Source organism: Eptesicus fuscus, chromosome 11, assembly GCF_027574615.1.
Source record: "Eptesicus fuscus isolate TK198812 chromosome 11, DD_ASM_mEF_20220401, whole genome shotgun sequence".
NCBI classification, from domain to species: domain Eukaryota; kingdom Metazoa; phylum Chordata; class Mammalia; order Chiroptera; family Vespertilionidae; genus Eptesicus; species Eptesicus fuscus.
In genome coordinates, this window is record NC_072483.1 from 93,442,286 (window position 1) to 93,468,084 (window position 25,799).

General features: G+C 52.6%; 1 protein-coding gene across 1 annotated transcript in view; it reads right to left on the reverse strand.

Moving 5' to 3' along the window:
* FSIP2 (fibrous sheath interacting protein 2) overlaps positions 1-25,154 on the reverse strand; it is a 46,833-nt gene extending 21,679 nt beyond the window's left edge. Inside the window, exons 1-14 of the mRNA XM_054722978.1 lie at positions 25,074-25,154; positions 23,023-23,162; positions 22,045-22,186; positions 21,257-21,367; positions 19,772-19,898; positions 16,475-16,564; positions 14,412-14,530; positions 13,559-13,604; positions 11,129-11,280; positions 10,333-10,399; positions 9,602-9,659; positions 9,057-9,081; positions 6,260-6,553; positions 29-6,145 (exon numbers count right to left, since the gene is read on the reverse strand). Coding sequence (XP_054578953.1) covers positions 29-6,145; positions 6,260-6,553; positions 9,057-9,081; positions 9,602-9,659; positions 10,333-10,399; positions 11,129-11,280; positions 13,559-13,604; positions 14,412-14,530; positions 16,475-16,564; positions 19,772-19,898; positions 21,257-21,367; positions 22,045-22,186; positions 23,023-23,162; positions 25,074-25,154 — 7,569 coding nt within the window. The remainder of the gene's footprint in view (positions 1-28; positions 6,146-6,259; positions 6,554-9,056; positions 9,082-9,601; positions 9,660-10,332; positions 10,400-11,128; positions 11,281-13,558; positions 13,605-14,411; positions 14,531-16,474; positions 16,565-19,771; positions 19,899-21,256; positions 21,368-22,044; positions 22,187-23,022; positions 23,163-25,073) is intronic.
* Positions 25,155-25,799: the final 645 nt, after the last annotated feature.

The window sequence follows — 25,799 nt, forward strand, 5'->3', positions numbered from 1 at the left end:
ATCTTTCCGGGGCCTCTTCCAGGTAAACGGAGGCGAAATGTGTGATCTTATCGAGAACCATTTGGACTAACTCCTTCCCCACTCGCAGCGGCGAGGGCTCCTGGGAACTGCTTTCGAGCAGGGCCGTGTTTTGGTCGCCCGGGGAAGGGTAGGCCTGTGGCATCAGGTACCCAGTGGAATTACCTCCTCTCCCTGCTTGCCTAGCTTCTCCCGCGCAGGACGGTGGCTTAGGAAGGACGCCGTCGTCTTCGAAGGCTTCCTTTGGGCGACTTCCGTGTAAGGAGGTCACCACCACCGCGTACATTTCCCCCAAGACACTCTCGACTATGTCACTGGCTGCGCTGGCAATATGTGACTGGACAGCGTTTTTGTGTGTGATGTCTGACGTTTTCGTTTTAGAATTAGACACCGCGTAGGGGGTTTCGTTGAACGGAGGCAAGTGGCCTTTGATTTTCACGACTTGTTGGTACACTTTCTTTAAAACTTCTTTCACCGGAGTGAGCAAGGCGGCTTTTTCTCTCTGTTTGGATTCCCCACGTCTCATGAATATTTCTTCCAAAACAGCCCTCTGGCTTTCCTTTTCCACTCGCCTCTGGCTTTGTTCGAATGGGTACTGTGAAAACAGAGGTGATGTGGCGCTTCTGTCCAGCTCTCTTTGTCCCAACAGCACTTCCTGTGGTACAGCGAGCGGTGCGAACGCGCCAGGACGGTCTTTTGCGTAGAACTGAATTTCCCTCACAGATCTCTTAGCGTTTAAAATCCGCAAGGTGTTGTCGACAATCTCACTCACCATGATGTTCTCCTGGAATGAAATATTGTTTGGATATAGATACGCCCTTTGGATTTCTAGGTCCAAGTCATTCTTAATAAGCTTCAGAATGACACTGGCGATGACGTCGGCGTATTCCTTCAGACTAGCTTGGGAGAGGTGGAGGGTGGGTCCCCGTGCTTGTCTGTACCTCGCAAACGCGGGATTTGCAAGTTCGTGGCTGAGAACCGTGTCCGTTGGTAATTTCAGGACGTTCACGGCGGACGCCCTTCGGCTTGGGTCACGGAAAAGGCTGTCCTCTGGCTCAGAGGGCCCCAGGCCCGGGCTGACAAAGGAGTCTTCTTTGGGCTGGAGCGCAAGAGTAATTAACGAGTCTATTCTTCTGGTGGCAAAGGATTCCAGCTGGTTGACAATAGTTGTGGTGATGGAGTGAGCATTTTTCTCACAGAGGTCAGGGGCGGGCTTCGTGGGGTCGCCCCGCTCTACCACAGCTATCTGACTCGCGAGGGCATACGCGGGCCTCCCGCTCTCTGTGCTTCTGTCACTCTGGGAGCCCATGAGCGGAGGCAGGTGGCATTCTACTTGTGGGAAAACATCACAGAAGGGAAGGGGCAGTCTCGCCGGAGGAGGAGCGTGCTCTGCTCTTGCGCCGAGCATGACGGCTGAGCTGAGGTTGTGAAGGACGAGGTCCACGATGTCGTTGGAGATCAGCATGACGTCCGACTTGGGGACGCAAAGTTGTGGGACAATCTCGCTGGCGCCCTCAATGGACAGCTCGATGCCGGCGGCTGGACGGCGCCCAGCTCGGAGGCCCCGCGGCACGGGCGCGGCGAAGGCCAGGTTGTTTTGGTGCAGCGTCTTTTCACAGATGTCGCAGAGGATACCTTCCATGACACCTTGTATTTGGAACTGCAGCTCTCTGCGGTACTCAGTCCTGTTGAACAGCCTCTCGACGACGCCTCCCTGCAGGCCCGAGGGAAGCTCTTCCTCAGAGTCGCGTTTGTCAAACTTGCCTCTGGACGAGACGATCTCTAACACCGTGTTCACGATCTGACTCGCGATCCCCTCAGAAACCACGATGTTGTGCGTTAAGAAAGGGCTTTCCCTTTCTTTATCTAACTCGTGTTTGATGCCTTGTAAAATCTTCCTGGCCACTTCCGTTGCGTGCGAGTTTAGTTTATTTAAAGAAAGTTGGCACGAGCTGGTCTTTTCCAGAACATGATCCACGGAGCAGGGGGGAAACCCGTCATCCGGACACAGGCCTTTGGCGGACAGCGCTTTGCTCAAAATGCTCTTGTCTTGCGGCACAGGGAAAGGCACGGGGACTGTGAACTTGATTTGGGGACAAAAGAGAGATTTTACTTTGTAAGTAGCGAAGGTTTCCAGGTTTGTTAGTATCTCCTGGATGATATCTTCAGCCACGTTTCCTTTGGCCTTGAGTCGGGGTGGGACAGGACACGGATCCCCATCCAGCACAGCGACCGAGGACGGTTCCGCGCAGGCGGGGACGTGGAAAGAAACGTTCGCCGAGAAGGTGATGGTTTTGTACCTGTTCTCACTCGCGTTCCTCTGCGTCATGGCTGCTGCGTAAAGCTTATGCAGCACGGTCGTGACGACATCGCCCACCACTACGGTGACATCGGCCTCCGACACCAAAGGGCCCGTCCTTTGGTCTATGAACGGGACCGACGTCGGAGCCAGCGGCTCGCCATCCACATCATGCGGGGCGCCCCTCCGCGGAGGGCAGGGGAGAGAAAGCACGTTTAGTTGGTTGACCAGAGCCCCTTGGAAAATCTCGTTCAAAATGTTCCTGATAATGGGCACGATGGGAGATTTCTGGGGCTCCTTCAGTTTCCCTTCAATTCTGTTTAGGGTCCTTACCAGAACCCACTGCTTCAGAGAACCCGGTTGCGTTTCTTCCCTCGGGAGTGTTCCCTCGGCCCCGAATTCCTTCTCTGCAGGCCCAGCGTCTTCTAGGCACGGGTCCGGCTCGGCCCCTCCGGGAAGGAAGTTCCCGTAGGTCGGCCGGTACCCACAGGACTCCATGGCTCTCTCTTCGGATTCGGCGTCATCGAACACGTCTGAGGACACGACGTCTAAGATCAGGTTGATCACGTCCTTCAGAAGCTGTCTCTCCGGGGACGGGCTCTTGGCGCTGGCCCGCAGGTCCCCGGGGCTCCCGCCCAGCTCCGTTTGGATGGCCTTCAGGATGGTGCCGGACGCCTTCTTGGCGTGCGCGTACAGCGCCGAGCGCAGCAGCTCCTCGCAGGCGTCCCCGGCCTCGCTGGCGCCGTCGCCCGGCAGCTCCACCTTGGCGCTGGTCTTGCGTCCCTCGCGGACGGGGTCCAGGGCTCCTAGGTTCCCACTGGCAAACCCTTCCAGCTTCGCAAACACCATGTTGAGGATGTCGGCGGCCATGGCTGTCAGTCTGTTGGGAGGCGTTTCTTTCGTGCTCCCTGTTTTGCAAGGCCCGGGAGCAACCGTTTTGGCTTCCCCGTCCGCCTCCTCCCTGTTACTGTCCCGCAGCATCCTGGACACGATGCTGGAGATGATGTCGGTGCACTTGGCCATTTCCTCAATGATCGACTTGAACGACAGGTTATCGATATCCAGGCACTCGGAGGCCGCTGTCATCCCGGAACCCGCGCAGCTGGCGTCGGCATCCATCCTGCACAGCTTCGCCAGGATGCTGTCCAGGATGGTCTGGGAGATGAGCTGGAGGTTAGGCGACAGCTTCAAGGCCGTTCCCTGGCTCTCACTCGTCTTCTCTCGGGGCGGCTGAGCGCAGGGCGGCGGGCCCTCCGGGTGGGCGCCTAGGAGCTTGCACAGCATCTCGTACAGGGTTTCCCCAATGCTGTCCAGCACTTGCAATTTGCCTTTGTCTTTGCGGTCTTGTCCATTGGGGTCGCTGTGGATAGCACACGGGGTCGCTAAGTATTGGTAAAAAGATTGTTTCTCCTGCCGACTTGGAAGCGTGGGCGGTTTGCCGAGACCGTCAGGCCCGCAGGACACCGAAGGCCTTGGCTCCTCGGGAGGGAGGGAGACGCTGCTCCGGTCGGAATGTGCGCTTGACAGCATCTCGCAAATGCAAGTTAGCAACGGGGAGGCCACGATGTCTTTGCGGAGATCCGAGACGAGCGAGTCCGCGTCCCCAGTGTCAGCCGAGCGCCCTCTGCCTCGGAGGGGCTTGCCGTCGGCGGCTTCCGGCGGGCTCTGGTTCTCCTGACCGAGCTCCAGCTCCTTCTGGATCGCTTGCAGGACGATGCCCACCACCTTGGCCGTGTAGGCGCTCAGCTGGCGGTGCAGCGAGGACGGCTCCGCGCAGGGCGGCGTGGCGCTCACGTGCAGTTTTGGGTACACGAGTGCCTTCAGCTTCTTGAACACCGTGTCCACGATGTCGCCCGAGACGTCGTCCACGGCCTGGGGCTCCCTGGCCTCGGACCCCAACCGGGAAGGCGTTTCCGGGCCCAAGTCGAGTGAAGACAAGTACTTCATTTTCTTCTCACTGTCAAACCATATTTTCAGCGGTTTTTTATGTGGCGCCTCTTTGGCCACGTCGGGCGTGTGAGAACGGTCCAGCGGGGTCTGGCGCCCCGCGGACGGGATGGCACTTTGGGGGGTGCCGGGGATGCGGCTCAGGGCCGCGTGGAGGATGTTGATCACGGCCTCTGTTATTTCCTGCGCCACCGTGTTAACTTCCGACGCGGAGAACAGCTGGTCCAGCTGCTCCTGCACCGACAGCCCTCGCGGCTTTCCCGAGAAGAGGGCGGCGGCGGCCTTGCCGGCTCTCCCGCCCGGGGGGCCCGGAGGCGAGGACAGGTCCTTGAGCATCTCCATCAGGACGCCTTTGATCACGTTCGCCGACGCCTCTTGTATTTGGTGCTTTTGGTCTTGGCTGAACGTCAGCGTGTCTTTCGAGGAGCAGGCTTTTCCCTTTAAAACTTCTTTCTGGTGAGCACCCGGAGCCTCGGTCTTCGATCCCTCGTAAAATACAACTTTGCTTCTGAGAGACGCGGGCCTTGGGGGCCGTTTGCTGTTTCTGTCAAAACGAGGGTCTCTCCCTGTAAACCAGCACTCGGGACCCCATTCTTGCGATTTCCCCTTTTCACTCTTCAGAGAGGAGTCCAGCGCGCTCTCCACGATCCTGTCTATCTCCTCGCTGTCGTCATCGGAGTACAGGACCATGCCGGGCACGTTGATGGGCGGCAGCGGCTTCCTGGGCCGGGGACCGCTGGCGATCGTGGTGCCGGCCAGCCGGTACCTCTCGTGGGCGCCAGAAGGGGGTCTGGGTCTGGGGCGTCTGCCCCTCGGCGCCTCGGCCTTGACCGGCTCCTGGTGCAGCTGCGTGAAGATGTCGTCCAGCAGCCGCAGAAAGACCACCGTCTCCTCGGACGCCACCAGCCGCTCGTTGTTCAGTTCGGTCTGGACGTAGCCGAGGATGGTGCTGATGGCTTCCTCTATGTAGCCCACCAGCGAGGACTGGGCAAAGATGCTGGAGATCAAGCTCTGTACCTCTTCTTTAACCAGGAAGTTGGCCGCCTCGGGCTCGGGGCCCGCTTTCTTGGCGTCGGCTCTCTGAAGGGACGTGCCCGCGGGGCCGGGGGTGCGCGGCGGGTAGGGGGGCTTCGCCGCGGCGGCCAGCTGGGGAAGCTCGTCCTGCTTGCCAGCCGCCAGAGCCATGAGCTTCGCCAGGATGGTCTGCACCATGTCCTCGGCCACGTCGCACATGGGCTCCCCGGGGCGGGCCAGGGGGGCGGTCGGCGGTCCCCCGCTCGGCGGCAGGAGGCGTTCCCCGATGGGCAGGAAGCTGGGGGCCATGTCAACCGGCCAGTCTTCCTGCGCAAACATCTCCACGCATTTCCTCTCCACGGCGGACTGCAGCTTCTCGAGCATGTTCTCCACGATGTCGGAGGCCACGGAGCTGATGTCCACGTTGGAGGGAAAGTCTCCCAGTTCGGGCTCACTGGGGTCAACGAAAACCTCCGCGGTGACCGAAGAGATGGCGGGAATGGCCTGCGTCAGGTCGGACATGATTTCCTGGAAGATGCTCTCTAAAATCAGCTCCGTTTCCCCTTGGAGGTGGCATTTAAAGTTCACAAAAATCTTCTCCAAGTTCTTGATTTCAGCTTTGGCCTTTCGCTTCGGAAGCTGCGGGCCCTCCAGGCCGTCCTTCTCCGTCTCCGTGGTGGCATCCTTGGATTTCTGGGCGCCTCCCTCGAACGAGGCCAGAAGGTAACTGTCCGACTTACAGCTTCTGAGCTTGGGGTGCGCATAGACCCCCGTGGCTGTTTTATAGGTGAGGGATGTGGTCAGGGGCGGGCCGTCGGCGCTGTAGGTCTTCTCGACCACCGTCCTCTCCACGTGGGCAGAAGGCGGGCCTTCCGCGTGGTAGGTCTTCTCGACCACCGTCCTCTCCACGTGGGCGGAAGGGGGGCCTTCCGTGCGGTAGGTCTTCTCCACCACCGTCCGCTCCACGTGGGCGGAGAGCGGCTTCAGGGGCGTGGGCGGGCGCCTGAGCGCGATGTCCACGGTGAAGGCGCGGGGCGCCCCGGGGAAGGGCCTGGTGGTGGCCGTCGTGTAGCTGCCGCAGGTGAAGCCCTCGCTGCAGGTGCTGCAGAAGCTGGAGCTGTCCGAGGACAGGGCGGACTCCGCGTCCCCGGGGTACGCCTGGCTCCGCAGCCGCTCCTCGTACCTGGTGATGGCCGGGTACAGGATGCTGGTCACCGTGGCCACCACCCAGGCCATGATATTCTGAAGAATACCGTTCAGCTCGTCAGAAGTCACCTGGGAGGGAGGCAGGCAGGAAGGAAAGGAAAATCATGGAGCCACTTACTCTCTTCGGGGATAGAGGGTAGCGTTTGCTTGTTTTTCTAACAAGCCAGGCATCACTGCCTTTCATCGTGGTCATGAAGAGAACAGGTAAAGAGTCTATTGAGACTTTGATTAATTTCAAGTTGGTTTCATCTGTTCTACCGTGAACTATTTTTATATATGTTTCCATTTGATTCACATTCCCTCAGAACTCTCCCTGACCCCAACATTTTTTCTTTTTGCTGGGATATGTGACTTTTTGATTAAAAAAAAAAAAAAAGAAAAAGAAAGAAAACTACCAAATTGCTCTCTAGAATCCTAACATGCAAGTATTTTAGCGAGAAGCAGCATCATGCCTATGACCCAGCAAATTTCTAAAAAGACACCAGATTATTTCTAGCAAAGTATTTTCAAAACTGATGTCGTCAAAACACCTGGGTGCCTGCAGACGCACCTGCTGAGCTAACATGTGAGGATGGAAGGTATTTCGTCTCTTCACCCCCTTCCTTGATGCGGGGATGAGCCTGTGATCTGTGAGGGACTACGGCTCATTGTTAAGGGTTATTTGGTAGAAAACCTAGAGTTAATGCTTTGTGGAGACTGGATGCCTTTGTACCCAACCAGAGGGTGTCAGTGCAGTGTCTTGGGTAGGAAGGCTGAGGAAAGATGACGCAATGAAGGAAACATTAGCTTAGACCAGTGGTTCTCAATGTTTCTAACGCCGCGACCCTTTAATACAGTTTCTCATGTTGTGGTGACCCCCCACCATAAAATTATTTTCGTTGCTACTTCATAACTGTAATTTTGCTGCTGTTATGAACCGTAATGTAAATATCTGTGTTTTCCGATGGTCTCAGGCGACCCTGCACAACATGAGGAACTGTATTAAAGGGTCGCAGCATTACAAAGGTTGAGAACCACTGGCTTAGACAGAAAACAAGGGCCGAGCTAGAACTGGGTCTGTCAGAGTCAGGAGGGCTGAGCCACAGTCGGGGAGTTGGAGGACTCCTCCTTTTGAGCTGGAAGTATAAATGGAAGGATGGCCGTTTCCTCAGAGGTCAGTGGTATTGTTGCTGATTGGACTGGACCAAGAGTAGAAGCAGATCATTCCACATACCTCTACTGACTGAGAATCTCCTTTGGGCTTGCAAAAGTCCAATTTATTGCCTGTCATAAACTGGTAGACTATTTTTAAATTACTCCTTTTAAGACATAAAGGCTGTAAACTGTAATTAACAGCAAAGCGCGCAAGGCTTTGTATAGGTATGAGGGTAAACCACAGGGTTCTTGCATTGAGGCAGTTTACACCCCAAATATTGCCTGACGTTAGCATGGCATTATCCATGTTTCAGGCCAACATTCAATGAAAAGGGAACATGTATGTAGCATCCTCTCTCCTGATGCATTTGAGAGAGTTTGGAGGCACCCCAGGGACAGCCATTTTTTTCCTGCTCTAATCACTTTAATTTCCTAAAGATACTTTTTCACTTACTGTACAATTGTACAACATATGTTGGATGACAGCCTCTGTTGCATAATACTTGTCTCATATAATCATATCCTAAATCAACTACATTAAGAATAAAATCTAAATTCTCAGAGAGGAAGTAATTGTTCTAATCCACTGTAACACATACAAACCAAGACATTCAATATATATCGTGGTTTTTTTTGTTTTTTGTTTTTTTTTATAATCAGAGGTAATATGCCACAGATCTGCAGTGTCATTCTTAGGCTAGGTGGGAGGAAGTGTTTCCAACCTTGAGATATGAAAGAGAGATATCCCTAAAGTTTTCCATGTAGTGAAATATGGAAAGCAGAATCTCGTTTTCAGGTGCATTCCATCCCATTATAATGCTAAACTGAGAAGTATTCCTGGAGTCAAAGCTTTGGTGTTTGCTCCGCTCTCTATGAGTTGAGTAGGTGTCCATGTGACAGAAGCATGTCAGGATACGTGTAGTCCTCCACGCCCTCGTTCTTTCCTACCTGGGTGTGACTTACGGACCTACCCTCCTATCTGCCTGCTGCACGTCTCAGTTCATGGGTGACCAGGCGCCTTTCATGTGACTTTCGTGGGTGACTAGCTCTCTGCCCATGAAAATGGCGAGGGACAGACCCAGGTATCCCGGCCTATCAGTCAAGTCTGCAAAGCCCTGTCACTCATGGCTTCCCATGGCAGAGTGAATGTGTGTGTCTGGTGATGCCCTTATAATGGTCAGGTCCCTTAACGCCCCTGCCCCTTCTCGCCGCACGAGACCCCTTCCTGCAAGGCCAGCATTCCCTTTGGTAAGAACTCTAGACCCCTACAAAATCCAAGAATTAACCAAAAGGAAACATTAAAGAAGAAAATAAGGGCAAAGAGAGATCCTAATAGCCATAGATGACTCATTATTTGATTCACAGCTCTTTTTCTGTTATGACACAGTAGAAAGTATTATTAATATGCTACTTTATCAATGGATTTTATGATACGTACTTTTTTCTGTAGGTTATTCGGTTGTCTGTAAAGTCAAGAAAGGGGATCATTTAGTTATCACTTAAGGCCAAAAATCTATGGAACCTTTTCTAACATTTCTGGTCATTGAATCAGTGTCTCCTCCTCATATCTGAGAGTTTTTCTACAGAAACTCAGAAGGACGGATAAACTTTATTTTTGTCAACCCGTCCTCCAAGACCCACCCATTTCTCCTCCTCCTTCTGTACTGACCCACGTGCTTTATTACTCAGAGGAGGGATAAGACATAACTGTATAAACGGCATGAAACACACATCTGTCTGAAAATCCCACAGGGAAAGTGTGGGGCCACCGGGAGGAGAGGCAGGTGGGGAAGGAAGAACACCCCTTGTCTGCTTCAGCTTTGGAGCTCAGTGCTGAGCGGGACTGAAAGACAGGCCCTTCACTACATCCCAGCGGCCCTCCAAGGACGAGGCCCCCCCCCCCCCCATTCACTGTTGACTAGAACTTGTGTAATTACGAAAATGTTAATTTACAATTACACATTGATTTCCTTAGATACTTACATATTTGTGAAAAAACGCGGGGGGAAAGTGTTTTGGTCTGGGTCAGGAGCCTGTGGTCCTGTTTATCAGAAAAAGAAATGATAGTTGGTACCCTTCCCAGCAACTCATAAAACGGCCACGACTCCCCTGCAGTCGGTGCTGATCCTCTGTTGTCACGGCCTCGTCTAAAACCCTGCAGAAACTCCCCATCACGAAGCGCCAGTCCCTTCTTTCGCAAGGCATCACACGCACCCTCCGCTCTGCTGCTCGTACCTCCCTGGCCAGTGTCTTCTCGGCTGGTCTTTCAGATGTAGTCTGTGGTCCACACACACAGAAACACGTCTGATTCCCACATGGACCCCGTCCCCATGCCTCCGAGCCCTTGGGCTGTGTCCTTTGCCTGGAGGACCCTCTGCCTTCCTGTAACGTCTCATCTCTCAGGTCTCATCCAGCTTGCATCAGCCTCCCCGGGAGCCTTGCTCGGCATCTGCTAAGTCAGCGAGTCTCCTGTTTCTCTACTTGCTCTGACGCGTGTGCACACGCACTGTCTTCCCCACACTTACCATATGGTGGGGCGTCATGGGCAGGACTGCCTCCTCACTTCACTGTCACGCCCCGGGGGAGAGCCCTGGGATTTCTTCGTTCCGTGTTCAGCCCCAGACCCGGCACCAATCAGGAGCCCAGTGAGTGCGGGCGGAAAGGATGAATGAAAAGACGGCGTACATTACCCAGCGGCTGGGGCTGGTGTTTACCTGTGTCGTAGCCATAGCTCGATCTCTTGCTTTGTCTTTTATTCCAAGCAGCAGTGTTTACGTCCTTCTGTGTAACCCAAGCAACAAAACAAACAAACATCCTCAGAGGACTCCCCAGGATCGGAGCGTCAGCTAACTCTATGTGCTTCAACACAGAGATCTAAGGTGTGGAGAATGTCCCTTAAATGCCAGTTGTTAAGGTGCATCCCCATTGTGTGCTGTTTCCATTACGTCTGTGATTTACAGAATTTAAAATGGCACAGTTGTATCCTGGGAGGGCCGTAAGAGCAGTCACCCATTTGGTGATCTGCTAAAGCCACCGGGACTCAGAATGTGTTTGTACTCACATCGAAGATTTATCACAAACAAAGGGCCCACTGTAGGACCAGTCGGGGGGGATGGGGGCGGGAGGGGGGGAAGGGAGAAGGCACGGGCGGGGTCTGGGAAACGCCACCCACAGTCACCCTCATGCTCTCTCTCTCTCCTGCGGGAGGACATGAGTGCAGTGTTCAGGGGGAGAGCCCCGCCTTCGCGCAGAGCAAATTCCCGCTCCCCCGACGGCAGTCAGGTGCTCAGCAAAAATGACATCCTTTCCAGAGACTAGCCCCAGTGCCCACCTCGCCAGGAGGAAACACTCTGTGTCAGGCAGGGATGCCAGGAAAGCACGTTCCCAAACACCCGCCCGGGCCCGCCTGGCAGGCCGAGGTGCCGTCCGCAGCCTGCTCTGGCAGCTGCCCTCGGTCTGGTCACTTGGTGAATGGCATGTTTTGTACCAAGGATGGTCTTCAAATGGTACCTCATCAATTAAGTTTGCATTTGGGGCGAAAGAAATGTTGTATTCCTCAACTCTTGGAGGCCCCAAATACGTCTGTGAAGATCTGTGGAAATTTCTTGTGGGTGAATTTTGAGCGGAAAGAAGAGTGTCTGGAGCTGAGGGGTACGCGGCACCTGGAAAGAAAAAGCGACGCGCTTACACAGAGGAGGTGACATTGCTGGAGCAGGGGTGACTAGTCCTCACCTGAGGGTATCTCCCCATGGATCTTTAGAGAGAGTGGAAGGGAAGAAACAGAGCGAGAGAAACATCGATGTGAGAGCGACACATCGATTGGTGACCTCCCACGTGCGCCATCCCCACCTAGGTATGTGCCCTTGACCGGAATTGAACCTCTGCTGGCCGACACTCTATCCACTAAGCCAGTGATGGGCAACCTTCGGAGCTTGGTGTGTCAAACTTCGCCAAAAAACTGAGCATAACTCGGGTAGTGTGTCACTTTGAGGAAAAAACATTATTTTGCAAATGTTTCATCCTCAGGAGCAGCAAATGTTTCATCCTCGGCATGCGGCCGCCTCAGCGGCCATGTGTCATCAGAAATGGCTACGCGTGTCAGTGCTGGCACGCGTGTCATAGGTTCGCCATCACTGCACTAAGCCAACCCAGCGAGGCCTGGGTGAATGTTAATGAGTAGAACTGATCCAGTGTTCTCCCTGCTGAGCTGTCACAGTCGCTGGGTTACCATATGGGGGCTTTGTCTGAGTTCAGGAAGTATCTAAAAGGATAGCATGGAAAATAAAATAAATAAAACAAAATAAAATAAAATAAAAGGATAGCGTGGCCTTTTTGGATGATCACTGACTATAGATTTCCAGTGGTTCACCATCAGTTCCAAGGAAAAGTCTCAAATCCTTAACTTCTGTTCCTAATTTATTTATTATTATGACCAGCTTAATCCCTATAACTAACCACAGACCACGGCCGAAAAAACTTTCATTTCATTCAGTCTGCAGTGAAAAACTTACAACTACTTGAATGACCAAAGCTCTTGGGTTTTTGTTGTTGTCATTTGAGTGTTTTTAAAAAAATACATTTATATTGATTTCGGAGAGGAAGGGAGAGGAGAGAGAGATAGAAACATCAATGATGAGAGAGAGTCATGGATCGGCTGTCTCCTGCAGGCCCCACCCTGGGCATGTACCCTGACTCAAAATCGAACCATGACCTCCTTGTTCATAGGTTGACACTCAACCCCTGAGCCCCACCAGCTGGGCCCAAGGCTGTTTTTTTTTTTTTTTTAAGGAAGAATGCTTTTACAGCAAATGCATGGTGGATGAAGAAGAGGAGGAAGAGCGGGAGGAAGGGTACTAACATTGTAAAGGACGGAGGAAGCAAGGGCTGGAGCTGTGGGAATGGAACAGAGGAGCGGGCCAGGGAAATGAAGAGGGCAGATTGGACAGAAAGCGACAACTTTGGGATGCAAACTACAAGAAAGAGGAAGAGTCCAAGATAACTCGGTTTTGTTCCTGGGCGACACTGGAAGGCTCAGGAAGATGATGCATTTGACTGTATTGAATTTGAGGTAGTCATTGGCCCCTGGATGGAGATGTGTGAGATTTTCTGCTTGTATATTTAGATATGCATACGAAGGAACTTCTTAGGGACTTCCAGAAATCTAACAAGGCACATAAAAACTTATTACTTTTTGCCCTCGCTGGTTTGGCTCAGTGGATAGAGTAGCGGCCTCTGGACCGAAGAGTCCCAGCTTTGATTCATGCCCAGCAGGGGTGCAGGAGGCAGGCAATGGTTCTCTCTTTATCATTGATGCTTCTAGCTCTCTCTCCCTCTCCCTTCCTCTCTGAAATCAAAGTGTATTTTTTTAAAAAACACACCAAAAAAACCTTTATTGTTGAGAGTATTACAGATAGCCCCCCTTCCATTACGCCCCTCTACCCAGTTCTCGGCCCGCCCCAGGCTTTCAACACCCTATTTTTTATGTCATAGGTAATGCTAATCTCTAGTTAATCTCTTCCTGCCCCGCCTTCCCTCTGAGTATTTATTTCATGTACAGTCCACTCCAGGGGATTTGGGAAATGGGGTGTATTGTCTGGGGAGGACTCTGCTGGCACTGCTTCCTGGGGACAGATGTCTGTAGGGTAACCTGCTGAGCCATAAAGTGTCAGTAACTTACTCTGCCTGTCACTATACACAGCCACCTGGGACCCTCATTTCCACACTTGGCAACTTTCAAAAGCCATACCCCCAAAGCAATCACTCAGATATTTGGGCTAATTACAACATCTATCATCATAAACAATCTTACACCATGCTTTATTTTCTAAGATAACCATGATTTTTGTAATCAGGTAAAACAAATAGCTTGAAAAACTATGATGAAACCATAATTATATTCTTAATAAGCAACAAAACAATTATATTTTTTCATTTTCTTACCTTTGCCATTGGTAATACTTGATTTTCTAGTTATTATTCCATCTTTCTATGTGGTACAACATTAAAGAGAAAAAAAACATTTATTGGTGACTGTACTTGAAAAGATTTTGCCTTCTATGAAACAAACACAGATTTGTTTTCACCTCTTTGTCTCCTAATTCTCTCATGAAAATTGTTTCAGGAACAATACGTCTTACCAACTTTCTCAGATACCTCTCACAGGAATCTCAAAGCTAACTATTTTGAAATTGAGTTCGGTATATAGATAGCAATGTACACATTTATTCCTCTTCTAATACTCCATATTCTGTTTAAAGCATGGAGTCCATTCAGTGGTCGGTTCTAAAAGTGTAGAGTCACTCAGTTTGTTTCAGGGAAAGACAATCCAGTCCTCTCTCATCTAATGCTGAATGGACACATTGCTTAGAATCAAAACAAAATTCCTCATCCCAGAACCTTATTTTATTGTAAAAACATTTGACCGTGTCTCTCTGGCCTGCTAGACAATGCGTTCTCAAGTGCTTGTCTCATCTTTGTATCCCACGTGACCCCGTTTTCTCCTTCTCCCTTGCCTCTGGCTCAGCACAGAGCTTCGCCAACAGCAGATGCTCAGTGAATATTAGCTATGATTATAATTGCTTAATTTTTGATTACGTGAGTTTCTCCTAAATTATAGAATGAGTTTACACAAAGTTAACTCAACAGTTTCAAGGAGAAGGATCAGATCTCAGGAACAGAATCCAATATTCCTAAATAACCAGTACCCTGCCAGTAGTGAAAGAGATTGTTCATAGAAGGGAAAGTTTGGTAAATTAATGATCACCATACAGAAGTTCGGGACATCATTTTATACCTTTTGTTCAGTACTATTATCGCGTGTATTCGGTTGAAACATAGCTGGAGTTGATGAATTTCTGGTAACATTCTTGGACGTACTTGGAGATTGATGAACGCCTGTTGTCTGTTCTAAAACTAAATGAAAGAAAAAAACACTATTTGTTTTTTTTTTAAACCCACAATTTACTGAAGTATGATTGAAGTATAAAAAAACTGCACTTATTTAAATTAAATGATTTTATCAATTTTAGAATGTCTATAGCTGTGAAACCATCACTGAAATCAAAATAACATCCCCAATACCCTCAAAAGATTTCACCCACATTTGTAATCCATCCATCTTGCTCTTACCATCCCTTAACACTACTGCTCTGTACCTCTCACACAATATTATTTTACTTTTCTAGAATTTTATATGAATGGAATCCTAGAGTATGTACTCTTATTTTTGCCTGGCTTCTTTCACTTAACACAATGTCACAGGTATTAAAATTTGTTCCTTTTTTATGTGTGTTTAACTTTTAAGAAATGCCAAAGTGTTTTCCAAAACGGTTTTACCATTTTACATGCCATTTACCCGTGCAGCAGCATTTTCTCTCTCATTGATGTTCCTATTTCTCTCCCCCTCTCCCTTCCTCTCTGAAATCAATAATATATGCCACTCTTCTTAGAGTGGAGCTTAGATAGATCAACTCCACTCTGTTCCTGATTGGTACCAGTGCACTTTCCGAATTCATCTTTTCATGGAAAATGCCTCCCAACTAGACTTATATTTATAGGTCTGATCCCCCGACAGTTGTCCCAGCTAGACTGGCAGCCTGGGGAGGCTGAAAACAAGATTTTCCATCTGGCATCCTTTCATTCAATACCACTGAGTTTGTTTTTATAAATATCAGTAAGACCAGCCTGGGCTACATGAAACCCTTGAGTTTGAGACGATCACCGTGGTTGAGATGATTGTGTCAGACATTGAGAATTTAGGTTCAGGGTCTACATTTTAGTAGATGTGGGGCCGGTGGTGTCATCATTGTGTGTGTTGTAGAACCCTTTGGTGTTTTATACAAAAGTCTTTGGAATTTAAAAGTGGGATCCGCCCTGGACGGTTTGGCTCAGTGGATAGAGCGTCTACCTGTGGACTGAAGGGTCTCAGGTTCAATTCCGGTCAAGGGCACATGCCAGGGTTGCGGGCTTGATCCCCAGTGGGGGGGCGACAGGATTCTCTCTCATTATTGATGTTTCTCTCTCTCTCCCTCTTCCTTCCTCTCTGAAATCAATTAAAAATATATTAAAAAAATAAAAGTGGGATCCATGGAGCTTCGAGATGCATGACCTCGACCTCGGTGGTTCTGAGTGACATTCAGCTGCCCCCAAGGCAGCCCTGTCTCTTCCCAGGTTTCTGAATCTTGATGAGACTCATCAGATCACAGGCTCAGGGAGGAAAGATTTTGGACTTTATTCTTTAGATGCTAACTGATAAGAACAAAGGGACTTAACTGTTACACGTTACTTTTCCCCCGGAAATTTAATAGTGGGAGGAGATCAATGTTCCATGTGAACAGTCCTGTACTTTTCATCGTGGAACATTTGGAGCAGTCAGTGGTCGCCAACCAGTGGTCCGTGAGGTCCGAAAGGCTGGCGACCACTGATTTGGAGGATGTGGATGCTGCCCTCTGGGTTCGGGTGAGCTCTGACAGACACGTGACACAGTATAGTATGAGATAAATAATAACTTCACGGTGGCTTTGCAGTTCATGCACTAGATTTATGACTCACTTCAGAGTTTCCTAAAATCGTTTTGAGTATTATAAAATTAGGTTGTAATTTGTTAGGTTTCATGTACTATTCATTTAATAGCACTGAACCTTCACTGAATTTTCCTAAAATGATGCTATCATGTTAAGTTTGAAACACTAAATCAGTAGCTAGAGATCAAATTCTGGTAAGAATCCCTCTAAACCGGTCATTGGACAACAGAGAACAGAGGATTTACCTGCGTTTAAGCAAAAGGGGCCATGTAAACCCAGTCTTTTCCCAAATTACTATTTAGTATTTCTTATCTCACTTATCAATTACAATTACCATAGGCTCCTTTATTTGGTTTTTGGTCGCCAACAGTGTAAATCGTCTTTATATCATCAGAAGGCTTCTTTTTCTTCGTTGGAGTATAAGCTTAAAGAAATGTAAGAAAACACTTATTTTTAATAATGGTGATGACAGAATTACCCAAGATAGACCACCTTTTCCTGGCCCGAGGGATTAAGTCCTATGCTAATGGCCGGTGGGCCAGTGGGGAGGCAGCGAGGAGCTGTGGAATGGAAGACAACAGCTCTGGAAAGAGTATCCCTTCCGATCAAGCGAGGGACAGAGCGCATGGAGCCAGACAGTAGGGCGGTGAAGACCTGGGGGTGGGTAGGGGGCAGGGTGGAAGCAGGTAAATGGGAGACATCTATAATAATTTCAACAATAACGTGTGTGTGTGTGTGTGTGTGTGTGTGTAAAGAAGATGTGATATATATAAAATATGGACTATTATTTAGCCATAAAGAATGAAATCTTGCTACTTGCAACCACCTGGGTGGGCCTTGAGGGCATTACTCTACGTAAGATAAGACAGACAGAAAAAGGCAAATATCAGATCGTCTCTCGTCTGTGTGCGATCTAAAAGTAGGTACGTAAACCAAGCTCATAGATACAGAGAACAGGCTGGTGGTTGCCAGAGGCAGGGGGTGGGGGAGGGAGGTATGCATGAATTATTATTTTTAAGTTTAAATTAAAAAATGAGAATAAATAACCGAGGGCCAGCGTTTCCTCCTGGCCGAGAGGAGAGGCCACCCCAGCTCGAGCGCACAGCGCGGTTTCCTCTCCGGGCAGCCACCAGCAGCCCACGGTGCCGACTGCGGTCCTGAGGCGGCCCACCCCGGCACGGGCAGCCACCGCACCGAGCCCTGGTTCACGATAGAAACGCTGCTAGCTCCCGGGACGCACCAGGAAGGGCGAGGGTCCTCCCGCGGCGCTCAGGGCGTTGGTCGGAGCGAGGACAGCAGAGCCGTCGGTCCCCCGGAGCAGACCCCTCAGTAGGCCCTTCCTCGGCCTGTCTGTGCCCCTGGGGCCGTGTGCTTTGTGGGGGGACGACATGACTACACAGCAATGCTTCCGTTCCATCTGAGAAACCTGTCCTGTCCTGTCGCCTCCATAGCATATGTTCATCCCTAGCCTACTTCTTCACGAAAGGGGGGTTTGGGGTAACAAGGGCTTAAAATGCCCACTTGAAACCCCTGCTCCTATTAAGTGAGAAAGTTCACAGTTGGCGAGAAAGGAATGTGTGTAGCCACTGAAGGGATTTCTGAAGTGGGGCATTGCTCTCATTATCCCAATGAGCTGAATCGATCCAATTAGCTCATTCAGCAAACATACATGTAGTCTATACTTGCATACATGCATGGAGTACTAGGTGCCCAAGGAACACCGAGGTTGCCGTGTGAGGCTGGTGAAGGTGGCTGGGAGTCTGTGACACGTGTGTCAAGAATGGCACAAAGCAGCCCTGGCTCGTGTGAGCATCGTCCTGTGCACCAAAAGGTGGTGGGTTGGATTCCCGGTCAGGGCGCATGCCCAGGTTGTGGGTTCGATTCCCAGTCAGGCATTGTACGGGAGGCACCCGTTTGATGTTTCTTTCTCACGTCGATGTTTCTCTCTCCCTCCCTCCCTCTTTCTAGGATCAGTTGAAAAATAAAATAACAGTGCGGCTCGAATGCATCAAAAAGGAAAAGGAATGACGCAAGGTACTATAGGGTCGCCACGGAGAGGCATGCGCCAGCTGGGTCTATTCAGGAAGGCCTTCTGGAGCTGGATTTACCGCCGGGTCTGGAGAGATGGCCAGTGAGCAGGCAGTGCAGGCTGAGGGGGTGGGAAGGGGAGGCCCGGAAGTATGGAAGGGATAAGTGTTGTGGGAACGGCCAGTCCTCTCATTTGATTGGACAAGGAACTGAATGGAGTGCTTACTGTGGGCTAGAACCTTTAAGCACTTCACACGAGTTGTTTCGGAGTACGCACTTTGTTTCCAAAGGACGGCACTGTGGCTTAGGGCCGTGGTCGGCAAACTGCGGCTCACGAGCCACATGCGGCTCTTTGGCCCCTTGAGTGTGGCTCTTCCACAAAACACCACGGCCTGGGCGAGTCTATTTTAAAGAAGTGGCGTGAGAAGAAGTTTAAGTTTAAAAAATTGGGCTCTCAAAAGAAATTTCAATCGTTGTCCTGTTGATATTTGGCTCTGTGGACCCGTGAGTTTGCCGACCACTGGCTGAGGGCAGTTAGGTGACCTGTCCGAGCATTTACATGGTGAGGGCGTGGGAAAGCTGGGCTTGGCCTCGAGCATTTGGCTCCAGAGCCTGTACATGTTAGCGATTAGACCGCAGCTGCCTTCTTCACGGATTTACATGAAATCCAGGAAAACTTAGACTCGGGGCGGGCTCTGGATGGTGACCAATGAGATGACCAGTGGCCTAGGAAGGCAGAGCTCCATTTGCGAGGTCCTGGGGCTCCTCGAGTTGTGGGGCCAGGAAAAGAAACAATCAGGAGAGTTGAAAGTATTGTTAGGTCGCCGTTTAAGTGGGTTTGAGGTGGGTACCTGGAGAGCCGGTGGAGACCAGGTAGGGACTTGCTGGCGTGACACAGGTAGGCTTTCACCTGGACACAGGACCAGGGGGCAGAGGCTGGCTGCATGGGATGCTGTGATGACGGCTGCATTGGGGGGGTGGGGTGACCGTGTGTTCCCCGATACTACAGAGTCACAGATCATTAAAGCAAGTCTACATCTTTGTGTTCTGGCCATGAAATATTAGTTAATATTATGAATTAAATTGATGTGATAAAGTCCCTAATAGTTTTATAACGTTATATATGAAAGGAATCTGGTAGAGATTGGGCCTGGCCAAGTCGTGGCCTGATGTTCCTCCTTTAAACTTTCTACATGTCCTTCTTTTTCCCCTTCCGATTTCCTCGCTACCCTTCCCTCTCTAACTCCCCAGCCCTCCTCCTTCCCTTGCTTTTCCCTGGTACTGAAGGCTGTTCTTTCTGGCTGGCATATCATGGCCTTTATCTGTCACACAACTTTCTCAGGGATTAGTAGCAAAGAAGACAGGACTTTACGTAGAGAAATTGGTTAGGATTCAGCGTAGGCAGCCTTGTCTACTGAACCAGGTGTAAGGCTGTTTGGAGTGTTTCTTACATCTCTGTCTACTCTTCCCCTTGAACGGAATGGGGGAACGTCTAGAGCCGTGCCTGGTGCTAAGCAAGGGGAGCAAACACCGTTTACAGAAGCATTTCCTCCTAGCACATAGCGACGTGCTCTCTACAGACCACCTCTGCGTCAGCGCTTACATTCAGGGCGCGGCCCCTCCTGTCCTCGATAATCCGACGTGTTTTTCCCCGTGTCTTCTCTCTTGAGTCCATTCTGTTGCATTTTTTGTAAATGATAAGCCATTTTCTTCTCTAAAAGAGCTTGTTTCTAAAACATTGAAGAAAGCGCATTGGTTAGCATCACCTTGGCAACTAGAGAAATGTGGTAGCACCTGGGACACGAGCATCATTGCTGGCGGCCGGCCGGGAAGGTCGCTCGGAGCGCCGTCCGGGAGGGGAGCCAAGGGTGCCTTCCCACTTGTGCTCAGACGCGATGGACACGCACATGGCAGGCGGACGCAGTTCACTTCCCTGCACGTGTTCAGGGGCCTGGTCCCCAGTCAGGTCAGAAGGGGCTCTGCCCTGCGTCCTGGGAGCTGAGGGAGTTTCTAAACCACCTTCAATCGGGGGATGCTGAGGGACTCCCCCACAGTCACTCGGGCTGACCCGAGGGAAACGTGATCGAACCCGTGGCACGTGACTTCCCTTTGTGCATCTGCAGGCGGTAGTGACCCTGCAGGTGCCGCACAGGGTGGAACTGCCCCGAGCGCGAGGCCCGCTCTCCTAGCCGTTCCCCGGCAGAGCGCGCAGGGTGCCTGCGTGTGGCCGACGGCCCGGGCCACAGCCAGGGCCGGCCCGAGGGGTCGGGAGCGCCGCGCTCCCGGCTGCCTGTCACTCCCGCCCTGGCAGCCGCTCTGGGAACATGTCCTCGCGGTGCGTTGGATGGGAAGCAGGATGGGGGATAACTAGTCCCAGGTTAGACACGGTCCGGCTCCATCTAACGCATTTTAAAAAGCAAGACCCACACCAATCAAACGGTTTCTAAATAAATCATCTCCATCCAAGGAAAAAAAAAAAAGCTAATAGTATCTATAAGAAAAAGATTCAGCACCCCAAAAGTGAAGTTCACGGTATCGGGCATCCGATCAAAGGCAGCTGAGCATACACAGCAGCAGGAAAAATGAGCCCTAAGACAGGGAAATACGTCAGTCCTGGACGCTCACAGAGCTGAGGCGTGCGGAGTGCTCTGGGGGAGTGCGTGCACCAGTAGTTCGTAGCGTGGTGCTGGGATCGCAAATCCCCCCGCTCTCTCTTTTGCAAACAGATTGACACTCGAAATCATAAAATATTATATCTGATTTAAAATTAAAAGCACTTACTCTAAAAATTAACTGATGGGTGAAAATGGAGAACTTTTCCCAAGAAATTTTGATTCTAAGATAAAACCAGTCCCGTCATTTTTTTCCTGCAGGAAGTACAAGTGTGGGTTTATGGGGTGGGCCCCCTCAAATCCCGGGCGGTGCTTTCTGTCCTGTCGTCAGAACAGTGTGGCCGCAGGTGGTCAACAGGTTCGTCGCTCGGCGCTGCCCGCCGTCCCATTCGGGGGCGACCCCGTTGGGGGCGACGCACTGCAGGGCACATGTCCCTCAGAGCCCACACCAGCCACCGCCTGTGCCCCCGACCCACCTTCCTGTCGCTCTCCTCCCGGTTCCGCCGCCGCTGCTCCTCTATCCGCGCTTCTCGCTTCACGTCCTCTACGATCCTCGTGAGCAGCAGCATCTCCTTGGCCTTCCATTCCTGGAGGCGCAGAGGAGCGTTAGTGTGCACCCCGAGCCTTGTCTTTTGTCCGCCACCGCCCGGGCAGAGGAGACCAGGTCAGGGCCCGGAACCAGGCCCGGCAGTGAGCGTGCGCACTGGCCCCGAGTGGGCTTCCTCCCTCCTGCCCGGGCGCGAAGGCCGGCGGGGAGTGTTGGCATTTCCCCCCAAAGCTCCCTCCTCACTGGGGGCTCCGGGCCAGTTCAGTGGTGTCCAGTTGTCCAGCCAGTGGAGCGCTGACCTAGGAACCAGGAGGTCAGGGTTGGATTCCCGGTCGGGGCACAGGCCCGGGTTGCGGGCTCCATCCCCAGCGTGGGGCGTGCAGGAGGCAGCCGTTCCGTGATTCTCTCTCATCATGGATGTTTCCACCTCTCTCTCCCTCCCCTTTCCTCTCTGACATCAATAAAAATACATTAAAAAAATCTGTAAAACTTAAAACAAATATACATAAGTAACGGTCACAGTCCTGGCTCTCGGTGGACACGCCGTGGAGTCTGCGACGTGAGCTCCCCGATGGGCGCCGCTGCCTGGGCGAGCCCAGGAGAGCACGCATGTGGGCACGTGACTCAGGCCTGGCACGGCGTCAGGGGCCTGGCAGCGAAGTCCCTGGTGAAGGAAACCCGCCCACCCAGCCTCCCCCTTGCGGTTGCCCGTCTCACCTCCTCGATCTTCCTGCGAAGCCCCAGTTTCCTGCGCATGTGGTCCCAGTGCCGCCGCTCCTCGCGGTCCATCCAGAGCCGGCGCTGCTCCTCCGCCCTGCGCTCCCGGTACTCCAGCTCCCGGTTGATCATGTCCAGGTACCTGCAGCGCAGGCGCAGGTGAGCGGCCCCCCTGTCTTCTCCTCCCCTGACACCCCACCCCCCCTTCAGGCACCAGCTGCCCCAGCGCCTCCGCCCTCGCCCTCCCTCCCAGGTCCCGGGCGACAGGAATTGTCCAGGGTCCTGGCGGGCCTGTCCCTGGCTGCAGGCGGCTCTGCCCGGTTGGTGACACCGACTCCCCACCCTGCGTGTCTGCCGCGGCCAGGACAGCGGCCACGTGGGGAGCAGCCCGGTGAAGGCATGCCCACCGTGCCATCCCTCACTCAGCGGCTTTAAGGATCTGGGTTTGCACAGAAGGCTGAAACAACTCGGAACGTGATTGCAAACATAGAAAAGAAAAAGATCGGTGTTTCCTGAGAACAAGTTGTATCCCGGGTCCCAGGGACTTACAAAGCCTTGAACATCGGAGTCTGGGCAGGTCATACGCTTACGGAACCACCACACAGAATGCAGGGCGCAGGAGTCAGGCTGTGCGGCCCAAACCCTCTCCTTCATGGAGGAGAGGGGGAGGGCGGAACCCCCAAAACGATAAAACCCTTCTCCTTCCTCAGCTATGGGCTTGGCCGCAGAACGGCAATGGTGGGACATGAGGAGGTAGCATCTGAAGAGCGTACACGTTCTCTTTGAGGGACAGTGCACCTCCACATTAGCATTAAAGACAGTTCTGTGCCTCTCGGTCTCCCTCCCTCTCTGGACGCAGGGCAGCAGCGGAGTGAAGTGGTGTCTCCTGCGTGACAGCGGGCCCAGCTCCAACCCCTCCCAGCATTTCCCCAGCTCACTGGCGTGCACGGGGCGCACCGGGCACCCTCCGACCCCCACCTGTGCCGGATGAGCCGCTCCTGGTCCTTAAACGATGGGATGTGGTCCATTAGCAACCAGTTTTGGAACTGGGTGACTTCCGGGTGTCCAGGCAGCTGGTGGCTATCCTGTAGTCTGTTCACTGGCCGTGTAAGCATTTTCTGTTAAAGTGGAAGTGTGTGTCACACGTACGTGCTTACCTCTGTGTGTATACGGTGCTTTTTAAACTTGACCAGAAAGAAAGCGTCCCATTGAGATGCCTTTTTCTACTTAGTGCTCAGTAACCCCTGTGCTTTCTAAAGAGCCGATCCTGTTGGACTCCACCTACGTCTGTTTTGCATCCATTACTGAAATAGCATTTCTCTCCGAAACCAACACCAAACCAACAAATGGAACCAAAGGAAACATTCCACTCTGAAGAGGAAGGATAAGTGTCCTCCGTCTCCAGCCGCTCCGGTGCCTGGCGCTCGGGCCTCCCTGTCAGGGCCGGTGGGTGGGGAGTGTCTGCCTCCCTTCGAGGCTTGCTTTCCGTGGGTGAGGCCTGCCCGCTCCCACTGCCACCAAAGGAAGCGAGGAGGCTCAGTCAGGGTCGGAGGGCAGCCAGGGGACCTATGCTGAGCCCCGCCAGGGCCCTGGTTACCACGTGGGGCCGCGGGGGGCTCTCCCCGCCCCGCCCACCGAAGACCAGGACCCTGGCCCGGCCCTCACCTCCTCAGCCAGGCTGCTGGCGGCCGTCTTGACGGAGGCGGCCTTGGCCCTCTTGGAGCAGAAGTTGAGGTACAGCTCCATCGTAGCTGGGCACCTCCCCTCCTCGTCCCCGGTCCTGATGGGACCCGAAATGGCCAGGGCCCCCGTCTCCAAGACCCCACTGTTGCAGAGTTCCAAGGTGGAATGTGGGGGCCCCAGAGGGCGGAGCCTCAGCAGGCTGGGCCCTCTGGCTTGAGGCCTGAGCGCCCGGAGTTGGGGAAATCAGTCCTAGGCCTGGTCTGAGAGGCCCTCGGTGGAAATACCATTTCTTTCTGAAGCCAGCACCCGGCAGACGAAATGTAACGGCTTTGGCCTCCACTTTCCCACACGGACCCCCCTCCCCCCCCGTGTCTGCCTTCCATGTGGTTCCATCTTCGTTAGTTTCTGTCCTCAGAGACTTGCAGTTTACATTGTAGAGATCACGAACATCTTCTGCTAGATCCCTCCCACCCCCCGGTGTTTACATCTCGTATATAATAACGGAAATTAAACACCAGTTAATACAAATAGGACTGATCTGATTTTGCTCTTTTAACCTCTTATTCTTGAACTCTGCCAGACTCACTTACAAATTGTAATAATTTCCTTTAGATTCCATGGAAATTTTCATTGAAACAAGTGTGCTCTGTGTGAGGGATCTCCTCCTGCCGTCCCGGCTTTCCGTCTGCTAGTTGTTGCCTTCCTGCAAAGGCTGGGACGATGCCGGGAGGAGTGCTGGGAGCGGAATCCCTACCCTTTCCCCGATTACACGGCAGAGGGGCAGGCCTCCTCCACTCAGGAAGGTCCAGGCTGCGGATGTTCCTGAGATTCACGGCGTCGGGTGGAGGGAGGTGCCTCTTACCGTTTAACAGCTGTCGTGAGGCGCAGCAGGCATAGGAGACCTGCGCGTACGTGATGTGTATAACCCCCCGATGAGAATGGACACAGGCAAACGCCGTGATCGCATCACCACATCAAGGGACTGCACAGACTGAACGTCTCCCAGACGGCTTGTGTTTCTCTTTATTTTTCGTTTTGCAGTGAGAACACAGTGTGAGCGCTGGTCGTTTAACGCATTCTGAGTGAACAGCACTGTGTGGTTGGGCTGTATTTCCTTGGCTGAGGCCTGCCTACCCCGACCGTAACCAAAGGAGCGAAGAGCCACACAGCCGGGGTTGAAGGGCTCTCCCTGCAGACAGCCCAGAGGGCCTGGGGTCCCCCACCAGCCAGTGGCAGCTGACGCTGAGCCCCGCGAAGGCGCCCCGAGTGCCCGGTTACCAGTGGGGCCCGCGGGGGGCTCTCCCCGCCCCGCCCACCAAAGACCAGGACCCTGGCCCGGCCCTCACCTCCTCAGCCAGGCTGCTGGCGGCCGTCTTGGTGGAGGCGGCCTTGGCCGCCTTGGAGCAGGAGCTGAGGTACAGCTCCATCGTAGCCCGACCCTTCGCCTTCCCGTCCCTTATCCCGAGGGGACCAGGAGTGGCCAGGATCCCGTCTCCAACACCACACTGTTGCCGAGTTCCAAGTCAGAATGTGGAGGCCCCAACGGGCAGAACCTCAGGAGCTGGCCCCTCTAGCATGAGGCCTGAGCGCCCGGGGTTGGGGGAATCGGTCAGTTCTAGGGCCTGGTCTAGGGTCCCACCGTCGAAATAGCATTTCTCTCCGAAACCAACACCAAACCAACAGTCAAACCAAACCCCAAATCACGACACACACAGCTTAGCTGGTGCCGAGCTGGTTAATTACTTCTGGCCTCCAAAGAGAGATGAGTCCAGGAAAAAGAAAAACAAGAAAAACCCAGGAGTGAGGGCACTGCCTGTTCTACGCCAGATGCTGCCTCACAGGCTGTGACCACACCCACCCCAGGCTCCCCCCGCCCCTCCCATGCGGACCTTACATAACCATGGGCTTCCTGGTGGGGATGCTGCCTCCCCTGGTCCTCCCTGGAGTCTCCCTCTTTTCCTTCTAGCTCTCCTCCCTCTTCTACCCCGCCTCTCAGCCTCCTTTGCTTTCTCCTCTCGGCCATTTGCCTGGGATTTATGCAGGGCCTGACTCCACAGAATTCAGCAGGGACT